Source organism: Excalfactoria chinensis, chromosome 1 (assembly GCF_039878825.1).
Source record: "Excalfactoria chinensis isolate bCotChi1 chromosome 1, bCotChi1.hap2, whole genome shotgun sequence".
Lineage (NCBI taxonomy): Eukaryota > Metazoa > Chordata > Aves > Galliformes > Phasianidae > Excalfactoria > Excalfactoria chinensis.
The window spans coordinates 124090540-124117172 of NC_092825.1; the positions used below are offsets into that span (position 1 = coordinate 124090540).

Genomic DNA, 26633 nt, shown 5'->3' on the forward strand with positions numbered 1-26633 from the left:
TGATCTCAATTTGTCAATCACCAAAAGCAGAAAAATTAAGTAACTGACATTATTAGAAAAAAAGTTGTGTTACTACTGTACAATAACCTCTGTAAATCAAAATAATAAGGTCATGCCTTTCTACTGTTCACACTCTTGATTGCCTTGAAATTCAACCTCAAACTACAGGCCTTTCAGGTAACGAAGAAGTCATACTGAGCCTCTGCTCATTTTTCACCTTGATGAGATATGCACCTATAACTTGCAAGCACTGAACTACTGAGTCTGATGTATGGAGTCTATGGAGTAAGCAGATGGCCGTTATTTCTCTTAGTTACCCGAAGCACCTCACCAAACATGAACACTGAAAACAGTGAATTTACTTTTATTGGGTAACCAACACTGTTAGAGGAAAAAAGCAAAAAAAAAAAAAAAAAAAAAAAAAAAAAAAGAGTACAAAATCCTGGTCACTCATGCACTTTTCCTGGTCTGAGAGGGATACTGAAAACTTCAAGCCAGGTGAAAAGAATTTACATCCAATATATTGGTTTTGCCGATTTGTATTTACCGAAGCAGAAAAAAGTGCAACAGACAAGAGTAGTGATAGGTAGTCACCTCTTGCAGAAATTAGCAGGAGCATAAGCAGCACTGAGACATGAAACCAGTGCCACCATTGAGCCTAGTCTATGCTTTTCCATATTCAATGGAACTAATGAAATTTCATTTCCAAACTTCTTCCTCTGAAGGTGTTTAGAAATCTCTCTTGAGGATAAGGATCAGGAAGTCTGAAATTACATGACTGTCTTACAAAACGCTCTCAAAATAGTTTCCAGCCATTTCATTTTTCATGTTACAGTTCACTATGATGCATCACATTTGTTCTGATTCTCCCAAACAGTCTTACAAGAAGTTTTGGCTTCACAGAAGGATATTAATACAGAAGTAGAGTAGACAGCAGCTTAATATTCACTGCCCTTATGTCAAACATGATAAAGCATCTGCATGACCGAGAGCTTTTCCATTTTACTAAATATATTTTCTCTTTAACAGCTGACCTAATTTCCTTCCTTTAAATCATGTTTTACTAAATCTCAAATCACAACAGGTGCAATAACACTATTACTACCATATCATTTTTATGACTAGCAGTTCTATGGAAGAATTCTTACACAAAATAGGAAGTATTCTCCAAATTTCTTCTAAATATCTATTCCAATCTATATCGAGTATGCATTATCTATGCAAGGAAAATGTCAGTGGAACTCAGGCTAATATAAGTACTTAAGAACCATCAAAAACTTTCATATTTGGCCACAGCAAAAAAGAGTTGGATACCTTCCAATCTTCATTAACATAGTCCTTCACAAGTCACGTGTAAGATAATTTCAATGGATTACTGTAGCTAGGTATTTAAAACCTCCCAGGTAACATAACTAAGTTCCTACAGCATTTTTGGAAGTCCTATTCCCCTTGCAAAATATGCCAAATGCAACTCAGAAGCAGCAATAATCTGTTCCCAAGCCTTCCAAGGAACACAGTTTCCTAGGGAAGTTCAAAACACACAGCTAGCCTCATGGTGAGCACAAAAAACAGTCAGAAAGGGAAGCAGTAGTTTATTTGGTTTAAAAATCTCACAACTTCTTTGAGGAACAAAACTATGAAAACATATAAAGAACTTTGTAACTGTCACCAGTTTTGACCACATGGAAGTCTCTTCTCTGGATCAAGAAAGTAACGAATGAAGATTACAGTGATTTATAAGGAGAAAAGTGTCTGATATCAATAAAAGTGTGCAGATCATGAGATACAAACATCCTCAGAACCCTGTAGACTTTTCTAATTGCAGAAATATACTTTTTAAAACTTTTGTTCTATGTAGGTAGTCACTCAGCAGAAATACTTTGTTTGTACCAGAAAAGGCATGTCTTTGAGTACTCAAGAGTCAATGGACACTGTGCCCATAGGGAAGCTTGGAAGGAAATGATACATAATTCTCTAAGCCTTATTTCTCAGAATAAGACAATAAAGGAAATTATATCAAATTAGATAACAAGCTCTCATACAAGAGGAAATTGTGTTTGTAGGCTCTTTTTGGTTTTATTTACTGTAACAATTATGTGGAAAGAATTCTAGAATAGCTGAAATTGACAAGGACCTCTGGGTCCATTTGGTCCAATATTTGCTCCATCAGGGCCACCCAGAGCAAGGTGCCCAGGCCCACATCCAGGCAGCTGCTAGAGATCTCCACAGAGGAGATTCCACAGTGTCTGGGCAGCCTGTGCCACTGCTCCATCACTCACACAGTACAGAACTGGCTTCCTGGTGTTTAGATGGAACCTCCTGTGTACCAGTTCGTGCTCACTTCCTGGCACTGGGCACCAATGGAAGGAATCTGGCTGTGTCCACTATGCCCTCTCTCTTCAGGTATTTATCAGCATCAGTGAGATATGAGCTGAATTTTTTCTAGGCTGAACAGTTCTGACTCTCTCAACCTTACCAGTCTATCATCTTGGTGGCCCTACATTGGGGTCTTCCCAGTGTGTCTGATCTCCCTTATACTGGAAGGCACAGAACTGAGCACAGTGCTCCAGATGCACCCTCACTAGTGCTGAGTAGAATGAAAGGACCAACTCTTGACTTGCTGGCGATATTCTTTTAGAAGCATTCAAAAATAGTATTAGTCTTATCAGAAAGGGAAAACTGTTTACACACGATGAACTTGATTTTCACCAGAATCCCCAGGTCATATTCTGTAGAGCTGCTTTCCATCTAGGTGGCTCACAACACTTCATTGGATCACAAAATACACTGAGTTGGAAGGGACCCAAGAGGATCCCTTGCTCCAAGCAACTTAAGTTTCAGCTTACTGTACTTATCTTCCAGATCCATTTCCATATCCAAGTACTGACTGAGCTTAAATCAACAAAAATGAGTCTGTGATTTTAATTTATCAGCCAACATACATGCAGCACTGAAGTCTTCCATAATCCATATCTTTTTATCTTGAGTGACCCAAGCTTGATGATAGTATATGCTCAAGAAATAAGTAACTTGATTATAATCTAGCAAAATGCTTAAGTTTACCATTTGTACTTTAGTCCTCCTAAATGAACAAACCCATTAAAACCAAATTTAAACTAGGACTTCGGTGTTCTATTGGGGCACAGGAAACAAACAAACAAACAAACAAACCCTAACAAAACAAGCAAACAAAAACAACAAAAAAACAGGCTTATTAAATCCGTGGGGAAAAATACAAACATCTTGAGGCATTCCATTATTCTAGAAGTTATGTGAACTCACTAGCTTGGAAACATAGCTCTCAAAAGTAACAAATTTTCTTCCATACCCAAGCGCTGTACAAACAGATTAGTCAAGTCAGAGGGATACAGTTAGAAAATGACACCCTAGGTTAATTAATAATGAACACCAGGATATCATGTCTGTGCACAAACAGCATTTAGCATAATTTTTAAGAGGCAAAAGAAGAACATTATGTAGAAGGAGATACATGAGGTGGTGAAGAACTGATTAAATTTGGGTCTAGATTAGCTTTGTCTAAGTATGAAAAGATTCACCAGGTTATGTTTCTATAGTTGTAGGTGCTTCAATAGTTTTAATTTTCATATAAATAGCATCTAAATAGATAAAATTCAGACTTCATTATAAACTCTGGAAATTATTTTAGACTAGTCTCCACTTCAAGAACGTTCTTTTAAATACCTGTTTTACCTAGCAGAGAAGTGAAATGAGCATGCAAGAACTTTGAAATTGATGTTCAAAGAATTCTATCAACACATTAGGGGGCAAAAGAGAGTAAGGGCTGCCTTTATCCTACAGCAGTTAACAAAACTTTTTTCTTTTCTCTTTTCTTTTTTTTCAGCAGTGAACAAAAGGAAGCATCCATAAAGATATCTGACATAGATAAGAGAGCAGATACAAAAGAATGAAATGATGAAAGATAGGAAAGAAAAACTCTAAGAATTACATTTTCAGATTACCTCAGACCAAAGAGACGGGCATATATCCAGCAGATAAGCAATTAACAGTTTTATCAAAAGGTTAGTACAGTTGCTAAGTTTGCTTCTCATGCTGTTACTTCAACATATTTTCTCTACAGCAACATTAAAATGAGGTTCCAGTTGCTAAAAATCAAACTTCTTCCCTCACCACCAGCTTGTGCTGCAGCTTCAGGTTCCTGTAGCTGCTCCGTTAAAAACATAAAACAAAATACAGGTATGTACACACACATTTTCTTCCTACTGAGACTGAATAGTCTGTGTAATCTGAGTGTGTTTACATTTCTGTTCAGCAGAACTACTCATGAGGGATTACTTCACCCCCTCATTTGCATTCAATTCCCACTTTATGTACTGACATGGTCTCTCTCCATTTTCTTTTACACACAAATGGTTTCTACTTCTCTAGGAAAAAAAATAAAAATAAAGGATGAAGAAAACCAGGCTGCAGGAAGCAATGCTAATTTCTAAGTTTTAATAAACAACTTCCAAAACACTTCTTGTTGTTGACAAAAATTGGATTGTTGGCAAGAACTGGAGCATGAATTTTAGTCTAAAAGCATACGCTTCTGAATTGTGCTAAATAAAAGGGGATTCTGTTAAATAAAAGGATATTAACTATAAAAATAGAGTGATCTTGAATTCATACACTTGCTTCAAAATACAAAGTATAGAGAAAAAAGAAAACCAAGATTTCAGATGAATTTTCCCGTTTCAAATTGTGACTTAGAAAATCCATAGTACCCGTGGATGTTCATTATATCTACAGATATAATATTTTTAAATACCAAAACTGTAAATTATTGCAATATCCTATAAATCTGTCTCTAACAACATAACAACGTAAATTGACAACTAGCAGAATTCTGTAACTCACTTAACAAAGAGATGAAAACCAGAATAAAGGGATAAATATCAACATAGGAAGGAGTGAATTGTCTCTAAACACTCACGTGTCATTTACAACAACCAGTTTATGCTTCTTTTAAATTAGCTCAAACTCAAATTCTCTCTCTATGTGTATATATATATATATACACATATATGTATGTATATATGTATATATATATATACATACATATATATATGTGTATGTATGTGTATATATATATATGACAGGTACTGGAATATTTACATAATGTATGGCTTTTATCTGTTAGAAACCCACCTTGAAAATTATACTGGACATTCAAATATCTCAGAGAAATCTTTCATGCCACAGACAAAATAAGAGCGCCCACTATCTGTTCAAAAAAAGACATCTTCTTTTCTCATAAAGATCTACTAGAAACTCATAGTTTATAATAAGAGCACTTGCATTAACTTGCTACAATCAGTTTTTTTGTTTTGTTTTTTCTTTCCACCTCTCTCCCTCCCCCCCTCCCCCCCCAGATATCTTGAGATTTTAAAAGCTATTTTTTAAAGCAACTGGAGAATTGCTCACTGTTTTAGGCCTTACTGTGAAACAGCATAAACCCTCAATAAAAATACTCTTGAGTCCCTAGAAAGCAGAGTCAGCTGCATATTCCTATGGACCGTGTCATTCCTGGGACAGAGAACATTACCTTGACTGTAAGACTTTTTTAAAGGGATCCCTAACATTTCTTCCTCTTGTGACACTTCTGATCTCACTCTAAGTTTTATTTTATCTCAGGTACATAAGTATTCAGATGCAATTTATCTGTGCCTCTGCTGTAGTTAAGTGTCTGGGACCAACTGTCCTCTTCTTGACAAGTAAAGAAACAGTGATATATTAATATCTGTACCCAAGTCATTGTTATTACAACAAAGTAACTGACAGCTTTAAAAGTCTGCTCTACAAAACTTACTTGAACATTCAATCAAACACACATTGACTGGATAGATTTAAGGAAAATGATTTTACTTCCTAGGTTTCACCCACAGGATGAAAAGTACTGATGAAAATTGATAAGAAAATACACCTGCAGATCTAGACCTCTGGAGAAGCTCCCCATGATTTTCCCTCAGAAGTACTGCAGATAAGAAAAAGGTGATAGAGCCAAGGTCTAAGTTTGGAAGTACACAGCAGGGAAGTGCTCCTTGTACATGTTGATGATCTCACTCTTGAAATAGAGGAGATGGAAATCAATGTAATCTTCTCCCCCCACCAGTCAACTTCCAACTTGCTGAGCTACTGTGATAGAATAGTTCGACTTTTAATAATAATTTAGGGGAGAAAAAAGTTCCTGTCCTACTGAGAAATATAGATGGAGGTCTATACATAATTTCTCATTTCTCTCAAGTTTCTATAAACTCTGAAGAAAAGGAGTAGAAATTGAGCCTTTGGACAAAAGTTTGCTATATTTATGTGCCTAACATTCAGCTCCTTCATCAATAATTACATCTGAGAAATGTAATGAAGTTCAAAAGCGCTTAGCTAGTTCACATTTATTTCCAGTGGGATCTACTGTCCAAAACCTATGACCACTTCTACAGTTCTACACATTTCCATGCAAGTTAAATACCAGCTTTAAGCAGACTTGAATTCTTAAAACTATAAAGTGGTGTTTTTTTGTTTTTGTTTTTTTATTTTAATTCATCATTTTTCTATTTACTACCTTGCCCTTATAGTTATACTAATATTTTTCAGCTTTAACAAAGAAATATTCTAACATTATAGTGTTATAGACTATAATCTTATTAAGAACACTGTCTATCAAAGAGATACAATCTGTATTCCTTTAATTGATGTTTTGTTTCATTTCTCCCATCTTAGTGCCAAGGGATAAAATCTACTTATGTTTTGACTGTGACATAATCATCCTCCAAGAACAACTGGTTGTTTCTATTATTTTTTCTATCTTCCTACCTGAAGCAATTCCTATCAAATGCTGTTCTAATCAGTATTTCAAATTCATTTCTAGCACCATGAAATACTAGGTAAAAGGGTAATTCAGATAAGCAAAAGAGAAACAATAAGCATCTTTGCCATTGTCCCTTTTGCTTTTGAACCGAGTATCCATGCAAATGGAAGCCATAAACACAACTGTTCTGCATGTAAGTCTTTCTTTTGAGGACTCACTTTGGTATACACCTGGGGAAAGGCAAGATAGTTACCTATTTAGCAATTCATGAATGGAGTAGGTACTCCCATTGCTTGGCATTCAGTACTTCACATGAAGAAATATGGCTAATATATTTCTTACTCTCTGCATATGTGCCCAAGTTGTTCCCAGCACATTATCTGTTCTGTCTTTACTTGCCAGATTTCCCATTTCCAGAGGCAAGAGGAATCTTTCCCAAGCCATTGTTAGATACACTGTGATAATATGCATTCTCCTATATACGTGAGCAATAACAATCAGGCTGTGTAGTCAAACTTCAAATTCATAAGCATTTGTTCCAAAAATACAAGACTAATACATGTAGCACGAGTATTGGATTCGTCTATCACTATTTTATCCACCAGCCTTTGAGTATCAACATAGACACCACTAAGTCACTGCTTTGATGAGTTGGTATAAGAACTTTACCAGTAAATAAAGATATTAACAAGCATATTTTCAGATTCTCCATTTCCAAATTCTATCAAAATAAAAACCAACTTGTTTACAAAGTATATTACACTGAATTCTGAGCAGAAACTGTTTTGCGTATTCACAGTATCTCTTACCTCTACAACTAGATAAACATTCAGCTTTCTTTCTAAATCTGAATGTGTTGCTGCAGAACTGGGAATGTCTTGGAGTTCAGAAGACCACAATAACTAATCAACCATCACAGCTTCATCATAGTATCACACAAACTTTTTCAGTTTTTCCAGTCTCTACACATGCAGTAAAGCTATGGATAATTTCTTTAAAATTACACTGCAAGGCAAAATATTGTTGATAATTTCGTGAAAGTAGAGTGACAACTGAAGAAATGATGAATTTAAAATCAATACTCTGATAACACATGCTGACTCTTATAATGCTGTTCTGTGATGCTCTGTATATTCAACTGACTCTTGAAACAGCAACTCAAAGATTTTCCTAACAGAAGCTTTCTTCTGTACATACTTTTTCCTGCAACTACTACTTCACCAATCAAGATCTACCATCATTTTATGGTAGACAACACAGAGCACAGTATTGCTTGAGGATTTGTCTCTTGAAGAAATACAAAAGAGTCATCTGAAAAAACAGGGTTATAGCTGAAAACAGAACTAAATCAGCAATCAATATAACTTATCCCAGTAGTATTTATTATCTTTTTCAAAAGCTAGTATTGATGCCAAGACAAGCAGTCCAGATAAAAACCTTTCTTAGCAAGCCACTTACCATATTTATTGACGATACTGGACCGATGCTGTTGACATAAATGTCAACATCAATAACTGTTGGTTTTACTGTGGAGAAAAAAAAAAATAAATCACAATATTATTTTTATTTATCAGAAAACAAGTCATCACTTTAACCATTTTCTCCCCCAATTATCATAAGGTTTAATTTTCATCTAAAAATCAGGAACCACTGAGAAATGAGGTTATGTACTTTTAATGAAGACAACATCATTTCCCTCCTCCTCAATAAAAACTGCCACAAGTTACAGCTTGCAGCACATTATCATCACAATCACAATTCACCTCAGCAGCAATTTGTTAAAGAAAATTTTAATTGCAAAACACAGAGGCTCAAACTCAAAATTCAAGATGCTGCACTATTTCTAGTTTCACATCCCTCATACATCTTCTTCCATTTCCTCAATATACTTTGGTGTGCTTGTTCCACAACAGAAAATCCTTCTAGACTTTCTCATCTCATTAGCTCTGAGATCCATTTCACTAAGCCTTAGCAACTTTCCTCCTTTCAGTTTAGACTCTTTCCCTCCAGCTCACATTTCCTTCGCATTCGTTCATCTAATGCTTTTTGAATTTCACTTGGTTTAATCAACACATGTTTTTCACAAGGCATTCCATGTTTTCAGACTTCCAGAACTTAATTCAAAGATGCAAGTAGGTCAAGACAAGCTGTCTTTACCTTAGGCCTTGAGAATTATATTCCTTTCTGCATCTTTAGTGTCAACATACCTACAAAACAGTTGCTTTGTCTAAAGTTTATGAAGCGCTTATAAACAAAGCTGAAGATAGATGGGAATCTCCACATATAAAGATGAGTAATTTTTGTCTCTATCCTCAAATTTCAGACTAACAATGAAATGCTGAGGAGTTTTAAGTATCCAGAAAGCTCCATGATTCTGAAGGGAAAAAAAAGATGGGCAAGCTGGCTTGTTAAGACTTGGGGATGTACTCTCCTCCTCATGAAGACTACATCTAATGTTTTAAAAATAAATACATTTAAAGCAACTTATACTGGCCACAGATAGCAGTCACAGATGATAACCATTCTCTGTAATTCATGAAGCACTACACAAATCTTGGACTGCACGTTGACAGGATATTTGGGACCTGTTTTAAGGTCATGGTTTAAAATTGTCTGCAGTACTGGCTTATGAACTCAGATCTTCCCTTCAGCAAAAGAAAATCTGAACTCAGCTACTCAGCTGAACAAGCACAACTGATTAATGCAATTCTAATTGTACCAAGCTAATAACTAAATAGGAGTCTAGCAGCTTCTGGTAATGAGACTTGCCTCAAAATGCAGTAATAAATGTCATTACATAGGAATTGGTAATAGCAGGGAACTGCAGCTCACTCTTTAACCAAGATAACATACACTGAATAAAAGGCTCTGATCTTGTTAGGACTTGGGCATACATCCAGATGGAAGTTCAACACCAAGAAGTTCTGGTAAACACTAATGATACAAGGTGTGGTGATGCACTCTGGATGGCAACTGGAACTTGGCAGGATCAGGGAGATAATCCAGGACCTGAATAAAATACTTAGAATCCATCTTTGTTCAATCACTGGATTTAAGTATATAAACAGAGTATGAAATGATAATTTCTCCTGAACGTGCTGGGTCAAATTCTCCTCCTGGTGCAAAACAAACAAAAAAGCTAAAGAGAGTTTGGTCTTACACATAGTAAAAGTCTAATCTCTGAGCCAAAAAACTAAATTGCAGCCACTTCCTATCCCAAACAAAATCAGCATCTAGTCTCACAAATTCCCAGAAAAACTCAAAACAAAATTCATGTAAGCTGTTATATTCCCACAACAAGAAACAAACAAACAAAAAACCACACATTTCTTTGAATCAGTCAGAAAAATAAAACTGTGTAGCACAACTGCACATTAAATACATCTCCAGATTCTGAAACAGAAAGAAAGAGCAGTTCTTGTTGCACACAGACTCTCCTGGATATAAGCAGATAGTTGGAGAACCATCAGGTGTAAATATAACACTTACATGGGATTTTAATTCAAAATACCAACAGTAATAAGGCAAAGATTTTAGGATTACTGCGCTCAAAACGTGCTATGAAAATAACTGAGTCTAAAAGTAATCATATTAATGCTTAGAAGGAACTCTTTCTGTACTAGCCTTCAAAAGAAAACAGGATTGTATGGGAATAAAGAAATAATCACACGATCAATTATTTCAAGGCCTATTTTTCTGTGTTCTACATATAGTTTTGAACACTCAGTTCAGGGGCTGATTAAGCCCTGAGCTATGCATAGAATAGCAGAGCTGCAAATTGAGGCTTTTTTCTTGCACTGAATCAGTCATCACAGTCTTGACTGATAAGCCATAGCGTTAGTATCTCACTAACAGCAACAGCAAGACTGCAGATGGATCCCTTACTTCAGGACCATTTTGATATGGACTTCAGTCCAGAACAGTTCTGGAGAACTGTCAGAAGCTCAGAAAAAAATACTAATAGAACCATATGCATATCATATGCAGGAGAGCAATTAAAGGTCGTCAACAAATATACCAGCATTCTCTGAATTGGTTTTTAATATATGGTAGTTAGCTTTCCCTGAAAGACAATGAAAGTACATACAAATAATTGCAATGTGAGGCTGCTAAACAGTGCTATTTAAGGTTATCTAACTGCTTATCACAATCATTTCATTTTCAACACACTGATTTTAACTGAGAGGGGGATTATCCTAGCCAATCAAAATATCTGCAAACAAAACTAAGGTCTTGCCAATATTTAGCTACTAGTCCCCATCTGATCCAAATGCCACATCCTTGAGGCAGATGTGTTTATATTCCAGTCAGCCTTGTGACGATCAGACTGCAATGACATCCAAGTGAAATTTGTCTTCAAATGTCAAACAGTTCAAGAGACGCCTGGTCATAGGAGTGGAGAGCTCAGTGCTGTCTGCAAATCTCACTTATGCAGCCAGGTTAACACTTAGCCTAAAGCCAGGTCTGTGCAGCTACATAATACAGCAACTAACAGGCTCTGTGTAGTTCTGACTTAGATTTACATGCTGTCCAAATAGCATTCATGCTCCTGCACAAATCATAAATATTGTGAATTATTTTTAAAAGTTTAATGTCTATAAGTATTTTCATTGTAAGCTCATTTAAGCATGAATAGGACTAGCTTAGTTCCCATAAATTTTAAAATGAAGCTAAAATTAGTATTTGTTGAGAGTTAACCTTTCTTACATTGTTCAAGCAACTCTTCATTCTGAATTGTTCTGCTCTTACCAAAACACTGGTAGTAAAAAGGTTATGGATCAATATACACTTATTTCTTGAAGCAAAGCAATTAGCAATAGATTTTTAAGGAACACAGCCACCTAACAAATAGACTTCTGAATGCAAAATAATAACAAGATTGACTCTACAGTGATGAGACATTTCTTGAAAATACACTGATATTTTATATTATCTCATTTGCACATAAACTGCTATTTTTGTACTGTGATAAGCAGTAATAAATAATTATATAGCTATTGGTAACAGCAGTAGTAGAGATTGGTGTTAATGCTTGCTTTGCATTAGTGATGATAACGATCAATATTTTCCTCCATGATATAACAGGTGACATCTAATTACTTGCTAATTCCTGTAAAAGAAGTCATTTCTCATAGATAGTTGTGGTCAGCTAAAACTTCTGTGTTTTAGGAAAAACTACCACACTCCAACACTCCAAGAAAGATACAGGAATGGGAAAGTATCAGTGAGGGGGAAAACAAAATAAAACAAAGAGAAATGAAAAAAAAACAAAAAACAAAAACCATTCTTTCTGCATAGAGAAAATGGAATTGAATGACAAACAGAACTTGAAGTCCTTCACCTGCTGCAGTCAGTGAAATTCTGATAAAACTGTCATCCCTATGATTTAAGATCTAACTACCTGAAGAGGAATGCAAATAAAAACCAAAAGGAATATTAAAAATTAGGTGTAGATTTCAAAGGAAGCATGCGTGAGTGCAATTTCAGGATGGGAACAGTCTTTTCAGAAGTACTATGTTCACATGTAAGGCGCCTTTCTGACCAGAAGCATGAATGACAGCATGCACTAGAAAGAATCTCTCCATCAGTAAGAAATCACTCTTATTCTTCATATCTCAGCAGCACCATCTATCAGTCATTACCTCTTTCATCTTCTACCTATCCTTCCCTAATACACAATTTGTGATTCTTCTAGTATTGTGGTGTTTAGGAATCAGAACAGTAGATCTTAGATGATTAGATTGGTTTTGCAGTCAGTCCCTGAATCTTCCATTATGGTTTTATATAGGAAATACATGGGGCCCCCAATACAGAAAGGTCGTGGAGATCTTGGGGTGGGTCCAGAGGAGGGCCACTAAGATGATCAGAGGGCTGGAGCACCTCTCCTATGAAGAAAGGTTGAAAGAACTGGACTTGTTTAGCTTAGAGAAGAGAAGGCTCCAGGGAGACCTCATAGAAGTCTTACAGTACTTGAAGGGTGCATTTAAACAGGAGGGAGAATGGCTGCTTACAAGGGTGGACAGTGATAGGACAAGGAGGAATGGTTTTAAATTGAGGTAGGGGAGGTTTAGGTTAGAGATTAGGAGGAAGATTTTCACCCAGAGGGTGGTGACAGACTGGAACAGGTTGCCCAGAGAGGTTGTGGATGCCCCATCCCTGGAGGCATTCAAGGCCAGGCTGGATGTGGCTCTGGGCAGCCTGGTCTGGTGGTTGGTGCCCCTGCACATAGCAGCGGGGTTGAAACTACATGATCATTGTGGTCCTTTTCAACCCAGACAATTCTATGATTCTACAAATAGTTCCCATATGAAACCAAAAGACCATGCAAGAATGGAATTGGTTCCTGCAAAATCTAGCAAGCTAGCAAGCAAAGTCTGGATAAACAACAGCAGTCTCCGAAACACCATACAGTTGCAAAAGAGAGCAACAATGTTTTGAATTAATATAAGTAGAAAGTTTTCCTTGTTTAAAGATGACAGAATAATTTATTGCTTTGTGCTACAACACCGAAGCAGAAACTACAGCGCTGTACATCTGCCAAACTTATAAATGCTCACCCAGAAAGCCTCTTCAATAAGCAAAAGTAAACAAACAGAAATCCACTTCTAACTGCACTTCTGCACCTGGAAGAGCCAGCAGATTCCCTGTCAAAGTAATCACAGAAGAAAGGAGAGACTGAAAACGGACTTTCTCATCCAACACCTCTCAGATTTTTCCTGACTCTTACCTTTCAACTGATGCCTTCCTGAGACTCTTCAAATCTCATCTCAGATTTCTTAGATGAATTTGAGTTAAGAAAATTAGAACAAGCAGCTGCTATATAGTTTTTGGTCTGACAGTTAGCTGAAGAATTTGGCCAACATTAACTGTCAACCAAACTTTCCTACTCACAGTGTCTCTTAAAAACAATATTCTTTGTATGAGTTTGTTAGTTTGCTTCAAACCATTTCAGTAAGTAATCTGCCAAAAAAATCAGACCAACACTTTTCAATAACAAATATATGTAAATAAATAAGGACACGTTCCTTTTTAAGTAGAAACACTACATTTGAGGGCTTCAGGGTCACCACAATAAATAAAACTTCTCTAGATATCTTTTTAGTATGTCTCACAAGAGTTTTACCCAAGAGGAGATGTAAAATAAGCAGTTTTTCCCACAATAGCAGAGAAGCTGTACGCCACATAAGGTGAACAACTAAGATCAGAAATGCTCTTTTGCTCATCTTAATAACTAAGAAATTAGAAAAGCAGAACGTAAGCATGAAGTTCACTGTCAACAGCATATCCTAATCAGAAATGTTCCCATGCCAGATTTCAAAAGAGCCTATATTCAATGATTACATTGGCACCAGATGAGAGTTATGTGTTCAAGATGCAACTAACCTATTTTTAATGTCATCTTTTTAAAACTCATACACAGATCGTAAGTCTTCAAGGTCCAAAACTTGGGCTTTGGAGTTACAGTAAAGCAGTTTACGCATCATTTATAAGCCTTGTTACTAATATTCAAGAAATGTCGATGGTAAAATTTGCAGAAGTATCAATTACTAAAGATGCCAGAGAACTAAAACTGCTGCAGGCAAGCGAGAAATCCCTTCTACCCTCCCACACAGAATAGAGATTGCTCTCGTCTGCATTGAATAGCAACACTTTTCTCAGGAACATTCCTCTCCTTAGATAGGTGTACTTTTACATAATGCATGGGCACTAAAATAGTTTTCATATTTACTCCTTACCCATGGAAATGGGAAGCTAACGGATTTCCACGTTGGTGACTGAACCAAGACTTATGTTTTCTGAATATAGATACTTCTCTTTTCTTTCCCTAAAGAAAAGAAGGTGTCAATAGGAATTAAAGCATTCCTGATTTTTGCTTACACTCTTTTTCACTTAGCGAGCTCTCACTAGATTCAGCAGTCTTACAACTACCTAAATCCTGACCAAAGCATTCCCAGCTAATGGTTTATTCAAGTTTCTTTCTTCAAAACAAGCTTAAATTAAACTAGCCTCCACAATCTTCTGCAGTGATCAACAGTAAAGAACTTGAAGCCAGGACTATGGTTTTTCCTTCCTGAGAGTTAACATAATGCAAGCATAAGTTACTTCTCACCTTCATTCTGCGGTACCTTTGCACACTGCTTTGCCCTGCAGGCACAGCTGTCTGAAACAGATCCCTAAATGAGAACTGTCTCACTCACTACTTCCTAAAAACTCTCATAGGCTAGCATAAAAAAAAAAGAAAGAGTTGCTCCAGAAAGTGGTAATTTTACCTTGCACGACAACTCACAGCTTTCTCTGTGCTATGATCTAGAAAATATTTTGATCCAGGAGGCAATAAGCAACCCTCTGTCACCACATATGGAGAAACCCTGCTGGAGCTAATTTAAAGAGTATCAGGTGCAGCAATAAGCAGCTAACAAAAACAGCTTGACAGCCACAGTGGTAATAGCCTGTGGTACTCTTTAGGGTGTGTTTCTGTAAGGCCTACTAGGAAGGCAGGTCAGAGAGAAAGGGGAAAAAAAAAGTTCTCATAGCTTCAGAACTCAAGGTTTTCACTTAGGTTGCACTTGAAAATGCACACCTTTATATAGCAACAGAATAAAAGATGTGTTCACTTGCTCAATAGATCTGTTCCTTGCATGCTTTTAACTGCTTAAGAAAAGAACTGCTATTAAACTCTGCCCAGGCAGCACAGTAAACCTTTCTGTGTTTGCCAACATAAATGAGCCTACATATTTCTCCTAGCTGCAATTGTTCAAACCTATTCAAGGCACTGAGAGTTGCGCAGCTGTTTGTGAGAACACTTGTCTTGAAAAACCTGGGTAAGATTTATAAAGACACTTTGGGAGGGACCATTCTGGCCCTCAATATAGCTAGAACCTGTGAAGTTAGAAGACACATGTATAAAACTACAAGGGGCACGTCAGTGTGCAAAATATATGTACTTACTCATTGTAAAGTGAATTTATCTGGACTTGTAAATAGACAGTAAACGCAGTAGAGACTGTAGGGGTGAAATAGGTCACTCCAAAAGTAATGCCTCCTATTTACTTCAACAGAAACTACAACAGATCCAAAGTGTATGATAACACTGTTTGATAGAGCAAATTCTCGGCTACAAAACACTATTTTTTCAACTATTTTTTTCAATAGTCACCACCACTAGTTATGCACATTTTACCAGCTATGAACAAAAGCCAGCATGCTGCAGTCGTAAAAATCTGCGCCAGAGGAAGTGACCCACTCTTTGCCATCACTAATGCTGATACACACCATGCGCCTCACTGAGCTCATATCTACCGCTTGGCCTCCATAAACATTCAGCAAGCATTAGTACATGTCAGCAAGTGTCATTTTTTTCCACATGGAGGAAGTCAGTGACACGCTTCTGCTTCATGTGCACTGACCTGTCAGACACCATTTTGCCAGAATGCCTCTCTGCTGCCATCTGTCACAAAGCAATGGAATGTAATGGGATACTGACAGGAAGATCCAACCTCTACTGGCACGCCACAAACATCTACCTCTCATGTTGTGAGGCAGTATAGTAGAACAGGAAGCATTATTTTTGGAGCATCCTTTGTATATGAAGAATTCCAGAGGAATCTGTGTTACTGCAGCATAACCAATAAATAAATAAAAGGAATGAAAAGCGGCTTCCTTTCTTCTAACCTTTGAGTGAATAATATCAGTAAAATCAGTATCATTAATTACTCCTTGTCTCTCATTTGTCTTTCTGACTAGATGTCATCTAAGTGACTCTGAGGGATGGGAAGTTCTGTCTTTCAATGTTATACTCCTTGATTTGGGGTTTTTGTCTTATTTCAGCTTTATTACAAATACTTGTGTTCACTCTACTACTTTCAGTTGCCCTGAATAGTTTGAGCACGCTTGACAGTATTCCCCTCTGGCTGGCTTTTTTCTTAGCAGCGTTATTTTACCTCAGTCACAGAAACTAGTTGAAAGTATTTAACTTTCCTTGGCAGAGCATAAGTAACAGTAAAGATCATTGGGACAGCCTAAAACTCAGAGGAAATAACATCTATACTGATTTTTTAGGCTTTTTAATGCTAAAAGAGAAATCACTGATTTTCTAGCAATGCTTCTCTCAGTAGGAACACCATGAGGAAAGGTAATGGACAGCAATTTTAGCTGTTTGTACCTGTCAACTGTCTGTAACTCATTTTAGTTTTCTTGCGCTCTGAGAAAGTGTTGTGGTTTCAATGTTACCTATTGTGAGCACGTGGCATTTGCCATGGCAAGTCTGTGGGAGTGTCATAAAATCCACATGCCAGGCCTCCTTGTATTTATATTTTAGCCATCATTGTCCCTACCAAAGAGGTTTTATGAGGTTGGCTCGCAAAACGTGCAACACCAAGTTTCACATTCACAAATAACCTGAGCAACAGCATCCACAGTAAAGCCCACCCCTTAATCCCAAGCTCATACATAGGTTACATCTCTTCCTTGGTGGTTTGAAGTGTCTTGGGCCCACTGAGTTAGAAATAGTTCATCCTTATGTTGACAGTCCAGATCTGCCTGAGTCACTTTGATCCCAATGGCCAGATCCACCTGCTGGTTGTTCTGACATTCTTCAGTGGCACAACTTTCGGGTATATGAGAATCTAAATGATGTTCCTTTACAACCATGTTCTCTACCCAGGCAGCAATATCTTTCCATGATGCAGCAGCCCACATGGGTTTGCCTCTATGCTGCCACTCGATCTGCTTCCATTGCTGTAATCACACCCATTGGACATTTGCCTTCATCCAGAAGTTGGTGTAGAAATAGAGCACTGGCCACTTTTCTCATTCAGCAATGTCTGAAGTCAGCTAGATGCCTTCCACTTCTGCAAATTGACTCACTTTTATGTTTTTCTTCGATAGCTTCCACAACTCGTCATGTAGGACTGTACACAGCAGCCTTCCACCTCCAAAGCTTTCCAACAACATGACAGAACTCACCAGTGAACAAGGCACATCTCTTCTCATTTTCTGGCATTTTTTTTTATACAGTGGATCCTCTTCAGCAAGTATCACCTCCTCTTCTGGAGATTTTCCAAAATCTTTGCCTTTGGGCCAGTCCATATTAGAGGACTTGGAGAGTCCATTGCACTGTCATCAGACCCAGAAGTATTCTCTTCCCCTTGAAGATGCTTGGTAGGCAGAGGCCAAGCCCCAGCACACTGTAGTGATTTGTTCCTCTTTAGAATTCCCAGGGCTACAGCAGACCTTTTCCAACTATTCCACTAGTTTTTCAGGATTCTGCAGTTATTCAGCAATGAAGTTCCAAACCAGTGGGGGTGCCCATTGCTGTATGCACCTGCCTGTACCATGCCATACCCCCTGCCACTCAGAACTCTGCTGCCTTGAGGCAGATCTCTGGGTGATATTCTTAAATAATTGTTTAATCTTAAATATAACCTGGAATACATTCACGACACATAACAATAGAAGCACACTGGTTTGAATATCCCAAGGATATTCAAAATTCTCAAGAGCTATTGTAACTAGCTTAAAGAAAGACATAAATGTGAAAGAAAAAGGGAGGCTGAGAAACTGCTGGAAAAATGTCCTTCCCTGTCTCAAAAAGCTCCATTAATAGTGAAAAAAAAAAAACTAGCATAATGACCAGCAATTATCAAACCATCATAACATCCCATATTAGCATGCTCCAGTCAGATCTGCTGTTATCTCAACCCTTTGTGACCCACATTGTGCACCAAAATGATTGTAGTGGTTTAACCCTTCCCCAGTGGGATGGGGGCAAGAATTAAAAAAGAACAAAACTTTTTGGGTTGAGATAAAACTATTTACCAAGACAGAGAAAGGGAAAAGGATAGTGAATATATATATATATATATATATACACACACATATATATATATATATACATATACATATATATATATATATAAAGTAGAGAGCAAGTGATGCACAAGCAATTGCTCACTATTGACCGGTGCCCAAATAGACTCCAATGAGCAGAAGAGAGTGAGATGAGCCCCCACCTGCTTCAAAATTCTCCTTACGCATGATGTCATATGGTATGGAATATCCCCTTGGCCAGTTTAAGCCGGCTGTCTTGATTCTGTCCCTTCCCAGTCCTTTGTAAGTATGAGCTGAAAAACTGGAATGGCCTTGTCTCTGTACAACACTGCTTAGCAGCAACTATAAATATCAGAGTGTTATCAACCATGTTTTTCTCCTATAACCAAAACACAGCATCATATCAGACACTCTAAAGAAAAAAAGTCCATTGCAGCTGATACTAAGACAGAAGGGTATTTCAGAAGCTGGGGAAAAGCCCAGGTAATTGCCAGAAGGCTGAAGAGCACTTGGTCAGACTGCAGGGTTTGCTTAAGAATATCCTTTTCACTGAAATTAATGTCCTGAAGAAAGCGACTGCTTGCTAACACTTACGGAATGACTGTATTCTTCAGAAAGTATCAGGTTGAGTTTAAGATGGGAGCTCAAAGTTTCATTCAGGTTATGAATTACTGTTAATATTACTATTGACTTGTCGTAACATAAAATTTTGTACCACATTAATTATTGCTTCTTAACAAACAAAATGAAATAAGACAACTCTCCTGGGCTAAGCAAACTAGCTACTGAAAGGCAACTTGTGAAACACAATGCTCTTTATGCTCCAGTTGAATACTGCACCTTAAGCCTGGTTTGGAGTGAGGGGCTTTTTTTCTTACTAAAGTAATTGGCAGAATCTCTTACCTATCAACTTTTTTGGTAAGTTAGGTGAGTTTCAAAATAAATGAAGGAAAAAAAAAAATGTATATTATCTTCCACATAAGGAAGCAATGGTAATACCTTCACAGTCCAGAAAGGATTACCTGTTATCTGGGTCTGGTTCCTTTTATATCATACAACAAAGCCAACTGTCACTCCTATAATTGTAACTGGAAAAAAGTGGGTGAAAATCATGCTAAGGTGCTTTGTCTCCATAAAACATTCTTCTTTTTAATCAGTATACCAGTTTAATCTCTTCAATGTGAGGTGTTTTCCCTCCCTACCCCCCCTCCCAAGTTCCAAAAGGCACACGCATTCTGTGGTTTATTGGGATACCACCAGATGCTATCCTTGTAATGCAATTTTTCACAAGTTCTGATAGTTATGAAGATGAGAACTCTGCAAAGTGTGTTCCCAAGGTGGATGCAGTTAGACATTCCCCTACTGGTGGAAAACTAATTCTGTTTCTGAAGACTGAAGGCTCCTTTTACCTAGATATGTTTAATGTGTCAGATTGCTGATATCCTTCACAGTGAAACTACTTCACCTAACACTTGGACTGTTCAATCTCTCCTTCAAAGACCTGTCCTGGAAGTTTGAAGGTGATGTTTGTACTTCCCAGTGCCACCAGCTGAACATAAATTTCCACATATATTCTGACCAACACTCACTGACGTGAAAACCAAGGCTGAGCATACTGGAAGATATTCCTTTTCCAAAAAGGAGGGTGCAAGCTCTACTCTAGCTTCTCAGCATTGACCTACACACTCTTTACAGTGGTTTAGATGGGCAGGGTGGGGTAGAAGGAAGGAGAGGGGCTAAGGGTCTGTTCACAGGAGTCCATTCACTAATGGCCTGGAGTTAATGTAAGACTAATGTACTCTGTATGGTAAGTATAGCATTGTATGGTAAGTGGGCACTCATAATAGTCCTGTACAGTGATAGGTAGTGCCTGGATTTAACCAAGCTAGCCAAAGCATCTATTTCCCAGAGAAAGATGGAAGACTGAAGAGAGAGGGTCAGCATGCATTCTCATTTGTCACAGTCTTCCTCTCCCCGTGGCCTTTGGCTTGCAGAAGTGTGTTTCCAAGTCACTTAAAAATTGCAGTCCTGAACTGTGAAAGTCTGGAGAAGCGCATAATTTCCTAGGCTTTTCTGACTACATTCAGAAAGAAGACCATTTCTTAATGAGCACTGCTAACATTAACCGATATTAGAAATAGTGGCTTTGCACTCAGATAACTGAGGGAAGAGTAATGTGGCATGAAATGGTGGGTTCTCTATCCTGTGGGACGGCTGATATGTTTATGGACTTAAATTGCAATGCAAGTGCTGCCTATAATGAGTAGCTGACTGCATGTTAGACCAAGATTTAACCCCTGTGTCTTTTACAGGCTGCATTTCTGTTTGATTCTGAAAGTTAATTCTCTCTTCCTCCACTGGTCTATTCCATGTTTTTTATAAATTCAAAAAACATGCATTTTCATACTGTATGGTCTGAGCCTATTACTTCTGTTGATATCCCTTTAACCGATAACACACTGATACAGGAACCTTTGCGGCATGAACATGGTTCTCTTGCCAAGACAAGATTGTCATCTAACCTGGAGGATAACTTCTCTCAGACAGAAAGGAAGATGTGATTGTGTGTGAGCAATCAGCTGGCAATTTAGGGAATAAAGCTCGATTCTCTAACATTCCCATTGTGCTGTCCTTGACAAATGCAGCAGCTCCTTAGCTTCAAAAGGGTAATGTTGTTTATCTGCATCAAAGGTAGGAGGAGGGAAGAGGGACCAGGGAAGGGAGCCAGGAGGTGAAGTAACTTCTCTAGCATCTGAACAATGCTCAGCACAAGTTCTGAAACAGCCAGATTCCTGTCAAAGAGAAAAATGGCATAGGGCTGATACCTTAATCGAAACCGATAGGAAGTAGTCAAGAACTGTGAAGTGTGTTTGGTACTATATATGAAGAGCTCTGTAACTTAAGTCTTCTCTCTAAAACAGAACTTATGAAATTTTGTAGAGAGACAAAAGGAATTATTTCAGTGACAACGATTTTCCAGCGCTGCAGGATATGTCTGACCTCTATAATTTTATGGCAACTGACATGGGGACTTTGAATGATTACTTTGTCCCACATAGGCATAACATAATTTACTCTGCCTGAAGACAGTGATATGAGGACACAGCGTACAAAATAAAATAAAATAAATTGTCTGAGAACGTCTTCCAGATGTTGATATGGGGTGGGGGAGAAGTGTATTAAAGCACTTCTCCACCAGAAATTCAAAATCCAGTATGACAAACGTGTATGTCAGTCTGGATTGGAAATAGAGACATCTGTCACATATGATCTTTTTAAATACTACAGGAAAACAAAGTAAGAGCTATGAAATAAAATTTAAGCCCCTTTCTTTCATAGCATGGCATAGTTTGGGGTTTGTTTGTTTGTTTGTTTTTTCCTTGTCTGGAATTTTTGTGAGACAATAATTCAAATGGGGAATATCTCCAGGAGGCTCTTGCTTCCATCTGAACTCATCCAAAGGGATGACTTAGAAAGTCTATCAATCACCAAATAGTTGTTTTAGTTTTAATCGGTGGCAGAAATTCTCTGTAATCTGTTTGTAAAAAAAATCAGCAATGGCAAATTATCTGAGGTAGCTGTTTTCAGCTTGCCCTGTTCCCCAATTATTCTGAAATGCATGCGATGTGCAATTAGTGTAAATTGTAAATTATCTGAGGTTTCTGTCATGCAAACTGGCTGTGATCAAACTGAACAGCAGTTGTGCTAAAACCATTCTGATCTACGCAGGTATCTACTACTTCATATCTAAATATATCCCGGTATGTATTAATTAGTGTTGCCTATGAGGTGCTTCATTCTGCCAGATTTATTTGGAGATACAATGTTTTCTGGTTTGGAAGGGTTAAAAAGAAAAATAATAATCTAGAGTTGCCTTATATACAAAAGCAAGTCTTAGTGCCTCCTTATAAGCACTGAGGAACATAACTTTTGCAATCACACTTTACGGGGAGTAGATGCACATCCTCCTCTTGCCATGTCCTACTTTTTGGTTTTTAATACACTCCCCTTCTTTTGATCACTCCTCAGAGCCTGTGGCCTCAGTTTTCCATAGACATGTACTGGATGACAAAAGAGCTAAGCATGTTTGCAGTTCTGCCAATGACCTCAAACTAGTCTTTCCATTTTGCTGCAAAAGTATACATGCAAAACAGAGTTTAGCATGCCAAGTTACCTCCACATCTTCCCACGAGAACCAGCATTTAGAAAATGCTGACTTGGAAATGAACTTGAGCCAAAGACAATTAATCTCCACTTGCCTAAAAATATAACCAAAGTGTAATACAGTGTCTTCTCTATAGATATTTTTCCTCCGTGTGTAGAAGGGAGTACTTACATCCAATATCTGGCCGTAGTTTTTTGTCATACTCTCTCAACAGCTTGTTTAGTATCAAGGTCACATCTGTGTCTTGTGTTTTAGGAGCTAAAACCCATTTTTGGTTGGTTGTTCCATCTTCATATTCATCCTCTTCAACCTTTCTGGAACTGCAATAAAAATAAAAATCAAATAAATGGATGTTACTTTACATAACTAAAAATCTAAATTTACATTCTGAGTAAATCTGCACTGTCTTCTTCAGAAGTGTCTGATCTCTCCCTTGACTGTGTCTATATACTCAGCCTGAGGCTGTTTTTGCAATAGGACGTTCCCATTAACATCTGCTGAGTATCTGAGGATGGGTCAGAACTGAGAATTACTTGGATGTGGTCTTCTGCCAGACTCCAAAGAAGTTGTTATCTTTGAGTTAATACAGCTATCAGAATAGTTTTTCAGCTCACAAGTATTTTGTACCTTCGCTTTTTACATCAACCTATCCTGACCGTGTATTTACCCGGTACATTTACAATATGTTCTTTCAAAGAGCAAACATCCACAGTTTTACTTGATGAATCCATCAAGAAAAATGGATCCATCTCTTGCACATAGGCTAATAAGAGTATTAAAAATTCAGATCTTTTAATACTTCCTGATCATTTTATCCTATTAATAAATTATTATATTCTCAGTGCCCGAATCTCAGTTTAATGTATTACAAGGCTTAGAATTAAGAGCTTTCTCCTTGCATATAAGATGGATTACCACAAGTGCACAAATACATTTCATAAATTAATTGGAATTCCAGAGTCTCCCTGTGATTTTAATGACATCTTTGTACAAAAACCACAGCACTACACCAAGCACTGAGGCTCTCCTTTCCTTCACAGGTGGATTATTTTTAATTTCAGAGTACGGCAGTGTAAACGTGGTATAAGTACAGTTGCCCGGAAATCACAGCTGAAGCTATTTTCACATGAGATTAATTTCATTGAGCAGCTCTTTGTGCACGAACAGTAGAAATGTTGATTTGGAGATGTGTCTTTTGGTATCTTAGAAACCAAATCTGTTTGATCTCTCTCTTGCTGGAGGAAACCCACGACAGTTAAACTGAGATGAAGTTACCAGGAGAAAAGATAACCTTGGTGGTGGAAGCCACAGCAGAAATCATCCACTGCTTGGACCTACAATTGCCCTGGCAATGCAATATCATTTTGCAGCATTTTCACACTGGTGTCAGTAATTGTGCAAGGTGCAAAGCAGCACAGAATCAGAGGTATCAGCACTGTCTCTTAATGGGATGTGCTGTGTCCATCAAAGCGACCTCTCTCCTCTCTCTCCTTCAGTCTTTCTCCTTAATAACACTACTGTCTTTTACAATACCTCAGGTGTCGAGAAGATTTGATAGACATCTTATAGTAAATAGAAAAAAGGCCAACAAATGCACCAGAGAGCATCATCAGCCTGCAGTGTTGCCACTCTAGACCACTATATTTGAGCCTTTAACAGAACTTTTAATTGAAACTGCTCTACAGCCAACATGCCTTGCTGTATTAGCCATGAATCACCTAATATGATTTCATAAATTGCGGGTGGTCTACATATAATCTCTATATAAAAATAATTCTTGAAATCCAGCCCTTAAGGACTTTCTACAGAGAGGGCTCGTATAATCAAGTTCCAGAGGTACATAAAACTTGAGGACTTTTTAAAGTAGATGAGCGCTCCTTTATTTATTTGTTCACCCAATGGACATTAAAGACCCCAAAGGACCCTTTGTGGTGTTGTTTTTTTCCCCTTTCTCCCCCATGCTCACGACAAACCATGTGTTTCAATATTGCAATCACAGAACCCTTTTCAGTGGAGGCATCGTCTCCTAGCACACATGGTTGATATTCTTCAGCTGAAACACCGCAGCGGTGCTGAATTACTGAATAGGAAAGGAGAGCAGGATCATCTGTTTTTGCCTGCTGCACCCACCGCAACTTTGCTGGAGGCATTCAGGCTGCATGTGGAAATGACAACCGAGTTCACATCGGATCACGATTCCCACTTCTGGGAGCAGCTCCATTAAAACCTGTCACCAGTACAGCCCAGCACTAACAGGGCTTTTAAACCCCCGGTGCAGGCACTTCCTAGAAAGCACCTCCAAATGATGCAAATTCCTACTTGCCTCCTCTATAGATCAAGGCTGCAGATGGGAGTATTTCACAGTGAATCAGGCTAAGACTTCAGACAGGCGTTTTTCACGGTGTTTGGTGCTCCTGCTTAAGAGTTACACTTCCCTTTCATTTGCCTACACACCACGAGGCTCCTTGGAAGGCATCTGGGGCTGACGCGTCCCCTGTAACCATGCGGGCACGGTCAAACTCCCAGCACATTCCCACTGCCCACAGCAAGAAGCGCGGGATGATGGGGAACCAATTCCCGGCTGGGGAGGGAGTAGAGCTGCACGCTTCTCTTCGGGGACCGCTAGTTCTGGTGCTATGAGACACCAACTGCAAAGTGCAAGCCGTAGAGATGTACAGCTAGAAAACCCAGAGAGCGGCGGGATAACGCTGCCACCCAGCAACGGGGCTCGCCCGACTCAGCCCGGCCCCGGGGTTGAGGTGCGGGGGAGCGGAGGCTCGAGACGGGAAAACTTTGTGCCGGGCCGGATCGGGACGGAGCGCTGTAGGGCGGCCCTCGGCGCGGGGGGTAGCGGAGCGGGGAGAGCCCGGTGAACTCCGGAGAGCCGCGGGCTCGGAGAGGAAAGGAGCCGAAGGGATGCGGGAGGCGAAGGGAGAGAGGACTTACCGGGCGTGGAACACTGAGAGGAGGAAGAAAACCAGCAGGAGCTTAGCGGACATGATCTGGGCAGAGGCGGCCAGGTGAGAGGAGCAGGAGGAAGGAGATGTTGCAGGAGGTTCGCATGCGAACAGGGATGAGGCAACGAGGTGAAGCTCTGAAGCCCTCCTCCCGTCTATTCTCGGCTTTATACCCCGAAGAAAATACCCCGTTCGCAATGCTCCGGGAGGGGGGTGGGGGGCGGGGGGGTGAGGGAAAAAAAAGAAAGAAAGACAGAGAAAAAGAAAAAAGGCAAAGAAGCGGGCTGAGGGGAATCCCCGGCGGGGACCCTCCGGGCCAGGTGAAGCTCCGCTCTCCGCCAAAAGCCGCTTCCCACAGCCGGCGGCGGGACGGCCCCTCGCGCTGCTCGGCTGCCGCTGGCCGTACCCCCCAGGCTGCCGAGCCCGGGCCCCGCCGGGCCGCGGGGCTGGGGCGGAGAAGGGGCGCAGCCACCCCGTCACCGAGCGGCGGCCGCAGCCCGCCCCGCCCTGCCCAACAGGTACCTGCCTCCTCGGCAGCGGGGCCGCCTCCCTCCCCGGCCCCGGCTCTGCGCGGTGTCCCCGCGCTCACTCGGTCCCCGGGGCGCCGGGGGAGCCGTAGGGAGATGGGTCGGCCCCGCGGGCATCCCGCTGCGCCGGGCGGGGCGGGGACGTGCGGGCGGTGCGGTTCTCGCACAGCCTTCCCCAGGCAGAGCCGCGGCGCAGCGCGTTGGTGTAGGGTTCCGTGCGGACGTGTGTGTGGAGAAGTTTGCGCGCACCGTGAGATGCGGAGATAACAGATGCACGCAGATGTGTATTTGTAAGGTAGAACGTACACGCGGACTTGCGGGAGAGCGGACTG

At 39.3% G+C, this 26633-nt stretch overlaps 1 protein-coding gene across 3 annotated transcripts in view; it reads right to left on the reverse strand.

The window, feature by feature from the left end:
• Window positions 1–26312, reverse strand: part of GABRG3 (gamma-aminobutyric acid type A receptor subunit gamma3) — a 290601-nt gene extending 264289 nt beyond the window's left edge. For 2 of the 3 annotated variants that reach the window (XM_072335205.1, XM_072335195.1), the window contains exons 1-3: window positions 25764–26184; window positions 22989–23137; window positions 8282–8349 (exon numbers count right to left, since the gene is read on the reverse strand). In XM_072335205.1, the coding sequence (XP_072191306.1) occupies window positions 8282–8349; window positions 22989–23137; window positions 25764–25816 (270 nt within the window). In that variant the 5' untranslated portion in view covers window positions 25817–26184. Of the gene's footprint in view, window positions 1–8281; window positions 8350–22988; window positions 23138–25763 lie in introns of all 3 variants that reach the window. The other variant, XM_072335186.1, reaches the window with a different exon arrangement.
• Between the last annotated feature and the right edge of the window lie 321 nt (window positions 26313–26633).